The sequence below is a fragment of the Beta vulgaris genome, chromosome 9, assembly GCF_026745355.1.
Source record: "Beta vulgaris subsp. vulgaris cultivar EL10 chromosome 9, EL10.2, whole genome shotgun sequence".
Taxonomy (NCBI): domain Eukaryota; kingdom Viridiplantae; phylum Streptophyta; class Magnoliopsida; order Caryophyllales; family Amaranthaceae; genus Beta; species Beta vulgaris.
This window is the reverse complement of record NC_079210.1, coordinates 4,792,306-4,799,944: the sequence shown is the minus strand read 5'-3', so window position 1 is coordinate 4,799,944 and position 7,639 is coordinate 4,792,306. Positions and strand designations below refer to the sequence as shown.

At 32.5% G+C, this 7,639-nt stretch overlaps 1 protein-coding gene across 1 annotated transcript; it reads left to right on the top strand.

The window, feature by feature from the left end:
- The first annotated feature begins 1,454 nt into the window (after positions 1-1,454).
- LOC104902797 (cytochrome b561 and DOMON domain-containing protein At5g35735) lies at positions 1,455-7,285 on the top strand. Its single transcript, XM_010690699.4, has 4 exons — positions 1,455-2,042; positions 3,079-3,312; positions 5,051-5,305; positions 6,760-7,285. Exons 1-4 carry the CDS (start codon positions 1,644-1,646, stop codon positions 7,090-7,092), a joined length of 1,221 nt encoding a protein of 406 aa, XP_010689001.2. The 5' UTR covers positions 1,455-1,643; the 3' UTR covers positions 7,093-7,285.
- Positions 7,286-7,639: the final 354 nt, after the last annotated feature.

Genomic DNA, 7,639 nt, shown 5'->3' with positions numbered 1-7,639 from the left:
TTCATGCACGCCTTTTAATATATTACTAGTGTTTAGGCCCGGGCGATGCCTTGGGGTTTTTTTGTACTACAATTTAATACTACCTCTGTTTTTATTTAGTTGCAATATTCACCTTTTTGCACAAACTTTAAGAAAGGAGAAAAGAGAGTATAATTGACCCACTTGCCCCTACTACTAGTATTGTGATTAAATGGGAAAAGTAGGTGAATAAGGGTAATATAGTCAAATTATCCCAAAAGCTTTCCTAAAAAGGAAAATGTTGCAACTAATAAAAAAACACCTAAAAGTAGAAATTGTTGCAACTAAATAAAAACAGAGGTAGTAGTAGTTAAATAAGTCATCTCATACTCATCTAAAAAGTTATGTCATTCATTATATGGATTTCGAAAGTTCTCTTTTCATACATCATCATTAATTTTGATTAAATAAGCAATAATAATATAGTGGAGTGATGATTGTATCTCTTCTGTCATACTTGAGGTTGTAGGTTCCAATGTTCAGGTATGCTTCTTTTTTTTTTTTTTTTTTTTTTTTTTTTTTTTACTATATGAGAAAGACGTGGATAGAATGTTACTCAATAAGGGATGGTGACACATGACACATATACATTCTAAGGAACATTTCTCAATATATTAGACGTGGATGTGGCCTAGGCCCATATTATTTAATACAAACTTATGATCAAATTTTGTTTATAGTATCACTGTAAATATAAGGGTAGTATTGTAGTGGTCAACACTGCTCTTCAAATGGTAACATGCATACATAATTAATTTTAATAAACATGCAAATTTATTTATTTTTAAGGATGCAAGGGATATGTTTAATAACATTAACTAATTACAACACATATTTGTAATTTTGTGGAAACATGAATCACTAAGAGATGTTAGATGAGATGGTGATTCTTTGAAAACCCTTATATAAGGTCAGGGGTTCGAGCCCAGGCTTCAGCATATTTACTTTTTAAATAATGACCACTTGACTTTGTTGGTTAACAGACATGTGGCAAAATTCTGGTGGCAGGCACGCTTTTTAATATATTTGTATATATTTTCAGGTTTTTTGAAAATCAAAACAGAAATCTAGAAACCAGAAAAAAATGTTTTCAGTTGTCAGTTGTCAAAATTGACATGTTCAATATAAGTACGATTAATATTAAGTGTATTCATAAGTACGATTAATATTAAGTCTATTAACTCCTTATATCATATTACGTTTGTATTAATAAAACCAAAATTGAAAACTGACAATAATGTTAGAATAAATTCTTAAATTATTTCAAAAAATAATTTCTCTTGTAAATATTTGTGGTGTTGTTCTTGTGTGTTGGCCGCCCCCACCATAGACCAAAAACAACATTTTCTTTCATTCCAAACGAGTAGCAAGAACCGGTCAACTACCCCCACTCTTAATGTCTACACCTCAACACCTCAAAAGCCCCCCCCAAAACTCAATCAAACCCTCACCAAACCCATCACAACTAGTCATACCCCAAAAAGAACCTTCCTTTTACAAACACCCTCTCCCTCCAAAATTTCTATATATTTCTCCTCTTTCCTTCATCTACCTAATAAAAATCCCTTCATTCCCCCTCTCAACAACTAACTATTCTCATCAAATTACTTAGCAATAGAATAAAAATGAGATCATCTAAACCAACAAAATCCATGATCATATATTTATCATTGTTACTCTGCTCAATATCTCTGTTATTTACAACCTCCACAGCACAAACATGTACTAGTCACACCTTTGCTAACAATGCACAATTCAGCAGTTGTAGCGATCTCCCAGCGTTGAATTCTTTCCTATACTGGACCTATGATGCCAACGCAGCCACCGCTAACATCGCCTTTCGTGTCACCGGCATCTCGACGTCGAGCAACTGGATCGCATGGGCTCTTAACCCTTCTGGCTCCGGCATGGCTGGAGCTCAAGCTTTGGTTGCTTTCCAGAATTCTACTAGTATTCAGGCTTACACCTCCTCCGTCGCTTCCACATCCATTACTGCCCTTACCCCAAGTACCCTCAGCTTTCAGGTTCGTTCATCTAATACTTCCTCCGTTTCTCAATAAGTGATACATTCTATTGAATATACATCTAGTGGTTTTTGTTTTTTATCTCAAAGATTCATTTTTATGACTTTTCAATTTTTATAACTTGCTATAATCTTAAGTAAAATAGTAACATGATACAAGCTTGGAAATAAAGTTTCTAAAAAAAGTCAAATTAAGACAATTGTTTAAACGTATAGGATGATGTAAGCGTTACACTCTTCCTTGCGGTGCGATTAGGTGAATATCAATCATATATATAACTAGTAAAATATTATGAGTGCTTTTGTAAATTAATTATACTAGTAATTAGTGGAACCAAAATGTTATAAAAATAAATTGTAAATAAATATGAACTAGTTTATTCCCGTAGAAGTTGGGGTAGTTTTAAATACTTTATGGACGACGAATGAAAGTTCAGCTATTGAACTTTAGTATCTTCACAAATGATTGAAAGGAGTACAAAAGAAATTTGGCTCACTCTTTTTGCCCATTTTTCCTTTGTATAATGTGTATATGAACAATAGTAATTGAAAGGTTGACTAGACCATACTGCTAGAATGGATCCATTTTCAGTGGCCGCCTTGTTTGAATGGAGTAATGTTTAGACAATTATATGGAGATTAATGCTAATAACATCTTTATCCAAATCTAACTACGTACACTTAGCTTTTACCATTAGAGATTTAAAGGACATTTCATCTTTGTTATATGTGATCGATATTCTCTTCCTACATTTTCAAAAGCGATAGATAAGAATGCATATATGAAAAATATTAAAAGGTTTTGAATTTCTATTTGATTATAAGATATGTTTATAACTTATTAGTGTTACATGATTCTATTGTGACAAATATTCTTCAAATTACACTAGTAGTACTATATTTTAAAGAAAAGTTTAATGTTAATGTACTTGATTGGTTGATCTGTCAATTATGAACAAAATTATGGAGTACTATATTATTTATGGTATAATAATAAGTGATGACTTAATCCATGTGATGTTACATATGCAATACAGGTAACGAATATAAGTGCCACCACCACCGGAACTAGTGAGATGACACTATTTGCAACAATTACACCACCTAGGACTACGGTGAACCATGTGTGGCAAGTAGGCCAAGTGAGTAGCGGCGCGCCGGGGGCGCATCCCCTCGGCTCTGCCAATCGTGCATCGGTGGGTACCATTGACTTCCTTTCAGGGCAATCCACTGCCGGTACAGCTACTATTGCCAGACTTGGAAGGAAGAATGTAAGTTTGTACTATTTTTACTAGTCCTTGTTTAGTGGTAGTACAATACAAGTACCATATAGCTATAATTTACACATACTAACCAAAAAAGAAAAACAACCCACTAGTATTAGATTAAATTACCTTCCAACTTTGGTTGAACTTTCAACCAACTACTAGTCTAGCACTCTAGCTACTATTTACTAACCTACCCTGCTTATAATTAAAAATTTTGCAACTCTAATCTTAGAAATATTCTTTGAGCAATTTATTTGTTGTTTGTTGGGTAGTTTCTTTGATTATAGTTGAGCAGCTTTTGGTTTTTAGTCCATTTCACATATTTAATTGAGTGTCCTACTCATTCACATAAATTAAAGGATTAGGATATTTCTATTTATTTTGAAATATATTCTAATCATTTAAGTCACTACTTAGTATACCATATAATTATAGGTCAATATTTATATGGACACATCAATTTTGTATTTTAACAAAATTAATGTCAATTTATAATGTTCCAGCTAAAATTTGTACTCCATGTACATGAGTGGTTGACATATTTTATCTTTAAAAGAAAGCAACAAAAAGATTACATTACCTTATTCTTAATGGTGTGAAACAACCCTTTTATATTTATAAAGTGGAGTTTAACATTGAAATATTATTGTACAATGTCTTATATTTTGAAACAGAATTTTCAATTATTAGCTTTGTAATAAACAAGTAGAGTGGGTAATATATAATATTGAAAGATATTTAAATAATCATTACAATTCATTGAGTTAGAACCTTAGCACATGTGTTTGGTTGTCTTGATAATGAGTATGGTATAACAAGGGGCCGAAAAAAGGCAAAACATGCGTCCAACTAGTAACCCAAACAAACATGAAGAATTGAATGTTTCGCTTGTTAAGAATAAATTACATGGTACAATTAAAAAAGTCTAGATAATTCTTGTTTTAGGAAATTGACTTAAATTATTGTTAGAAAAAACTTCAATTTTTATTAGTCGCAATTTTTTTTTAAAAGTCAAATAAATGTTAAGAGTGTTTATCGATGACCTAATTTGCTTCTCGAAAGATATGTACGAAGGAATTGAGTGATGTGAAGGTTGTTGAGTTATATTCGTGTCAACAATGACATGCTCTTACTTCACTCTCTTTCCCTTTCTCCTTTCTTATTTCTTATCAAACACCACAAGCTTTCACATTGGAATTTCATTTTCAATTTCTCCGCTTTTGTTGTTTCGTCCTCAGCGTTTTGAACAAGACAAATCAAAATGGAAAGATGATCAATTTTCCATAGCAAAGAATCTAATTGTTCACCCACCACTAAAATAAATTCATCACTATGATGTGTGATATATTGAATTATATCTTTTAAATCTATTCGTGTAAGTTTGACATGAAGCTTGACCACTTTCTTTTGATGCTTATTTGGCACTGGGTTGTTTGATCCCTAAGAATAATTATATCCAACTCTTTTTGGTTGTAACATTATTTTTTTTGCTTATTCACCTTTTACTCAATAAGATATCATTGTTATATCTTTAAAAGATAAATTCAACATATCTTATGGCATATACTGACATAGGCAAATATATAAATAGTATGGTTTTTTTTTAGATAGTGTAGTAATTAGTTCATTGTATTTTGAAATCTTTGTTCATTCTAAAAAGTAATTGTTGTCGAATTATTTAAGAGTTGTTATAACGCATACACAGTTATTCTAAAGTAATTATATGGGATTTTCGCTGCAGGCCCATGGAGTGATAAATACAATAAGTTGGGGAATTCTAATGCCATTGGGAGCCATAATAGCAAGATACATGAAAGTGTTCAAGTCAGCGGATCCAGCATGGTTTTACATTCATGTTACTTGCCAATTTTCTGCCTACGTTATTGGAGTTGCTGGTTGGGGTACTGGTCTTAAACTCGGGAGTGATTCCCCTGGTATTGTATACCAAACTCACCGTAACCTTGGAATTGCCCTTTTCTGCCTTGCTACTCTTCAGGTAAAATTTACTTTTCTTCAGACTTTTTTGATCAACTCTTTTTGGTTTTTCGGTGTATAAAAAGCTACAAAAACGGTTGATCCAAACGGGACATGATCTCAAATCTTGAACGTCATTTCCCAAAATTTTAATCAAATAAGCTAGTACACATCCACTATGTGATGGTTAATGTTAATTGACGAAAGTGTGTGTGATATTAATATATTTAGAATTTCAATATATGAACACGTAACATGATCTATATGGAAAGTTTTAGTGGTTGCATATGAAGATAAATAGTAGCTATAGCTCTTAGCCTCTTATTGACTAAGTTGCAAACAGATGGAGAATCATGGGGCCGGTAGGTAAGTAGTCCCAACAAACACGGATTGTTTTTTCATTAAACAAGAAATTTCACCCTAGGAGTTATTAGGAAGACGTGACTTGTTGTAGTTGTAGCTATCTAATTGTCAATTTTAGTATAAATTGTAAGTTAATTTAAATGTAATGCCGGATCACTTTATTTCTACTACTAGCTTTGAAATTTATTTTAGTATGATAAAACGATCGACTTTACCTAAAACTCTCCTTCTAGAAGAGTTTTACCTTTTTTTGTTCTAACATTGCAAAAAGAAAATAAAGGAAGAAAAAGTAATATTCTACCTTAAAAAGTTGGAATAACATATGAAATTTTCAAGGTCAATTTTTCAAATAATTTTTTAATAATGGTGATAAAATTCACAATTGACTTAAAATAATACATGGTAGTATGGTACCATAACGTGAAATGAAAAAGTCTCTTAATATATGTGTGATGTGTCTAAAGTAGTATCAAGTTTCAAGTATTCTTGTCTACCTACTAGTCCTTCTCTAAAACTTGTACTTTTGGTAAAATATTTGGTTTACACGTTCTTTTGGTGAGTATTCTTTGCTCCAAATCTAAGCTTGAGTTGATTTGTCCTTAGTCAAATGCAAAACCCTTTGAAAGCTTCTTTTTCAACTTGTACGGCAATTCTTCAACTCAAAATTAATAATTTCATACTATATGACATACTCCATTTGATCATATATGGGTGTTACATAGCTGAATTGTTAGGTTGTGTAGCTTCGTATTCAAGTAGTCTTAGACAAATTAAAAGTCTTGACCTTGCTAAAAAAAAGTAAACCCTAATAAAGGTATGCTTTCAACATATGAAATTATATATTTTTGGAAAAATGAACAATAGAGGTCCGAACTTTGGGTGATAATTTTTAAAAGGTTTGAACTATTGATTAACCTGTGTAGGTCCCAACTTTAGGGAGTCTTAACTTTTAGCGGGCCTTAGTGACTTAAAACTGGCTTCATAGGTCATCCCTCGTTAAACTTGGGTCACATCAGAAAGTTTAATTGAGGGAGGGGTGTACACGCATATGCTTAGAGCGTGTTTGAAAAGAGTTTCCATGACATAATAGCTGATTCTTCTTCTGAAATACAGGTGTTTGCCCTGCTTCTAAGGCCAAAGAAGGATCATAAGTTCAGATTGTACTGGAACATCTACCATCACTGCGTCGGATACACCGTGCTCATCTTGAGTATAGTGAACATCTACCAGGGCTTTGATCATGTGTTGCAACCTGAGGAGAAGTGGAAAAGAGCTTACACTGGAATAATCATTGCTTTGGGTGCCATTGCTCTTGGATTAGAGGCATTTACATGGATAGTTGTGTTGAAGAGGAAGAAGGATAACCCAGATAAAAATGCTCATCATGCTAATGGAACTAATGGCTACTCCAATGGATATACTTCCAGAACACAGCCTGCCGTGTAAATTTTTTTATATACACATTTTCTCATGATCTAATTAATCCTTAGGATTATTACATTAGGTTGTATTATAATTACAGATTTTGAATATTTTTTTTCCTTCTTTTTTGTATTATTATTTTGTTGCCAGTGAGTTATAGGGCTATTTGTTTGTTTTTATATATTCACTATTATGATAGTTTTGGCCCATTACTCTTGTTTTGGGCCTGTACTTCATTATACACTTTTTCCCCCTCCATTACTTTTTTCTACATGAGATATATATATGTGTTAAGAAAGTTCCACTTTCTCCTCAGTATTCTGCGAAGACAGTATAGTCCAAGTTGTCCCATATATTAGCGAAATCGGACCACAAAGGCACAAACAACCTTCGAATGGAAGTGTTTTGTAAACTTATGCCCAAAATAATGTTAAGGGACTACTCTCTTGAACCTTATGTTTTTCTGTCTTTCTTTTTATTAATTTTTGTATGGTATATCTCTGAGTGATCTGTTTTATTACGTCAAAAGGACTTTTGTCGATGCCCTCTATTAAAGAGTATTACGGAATAT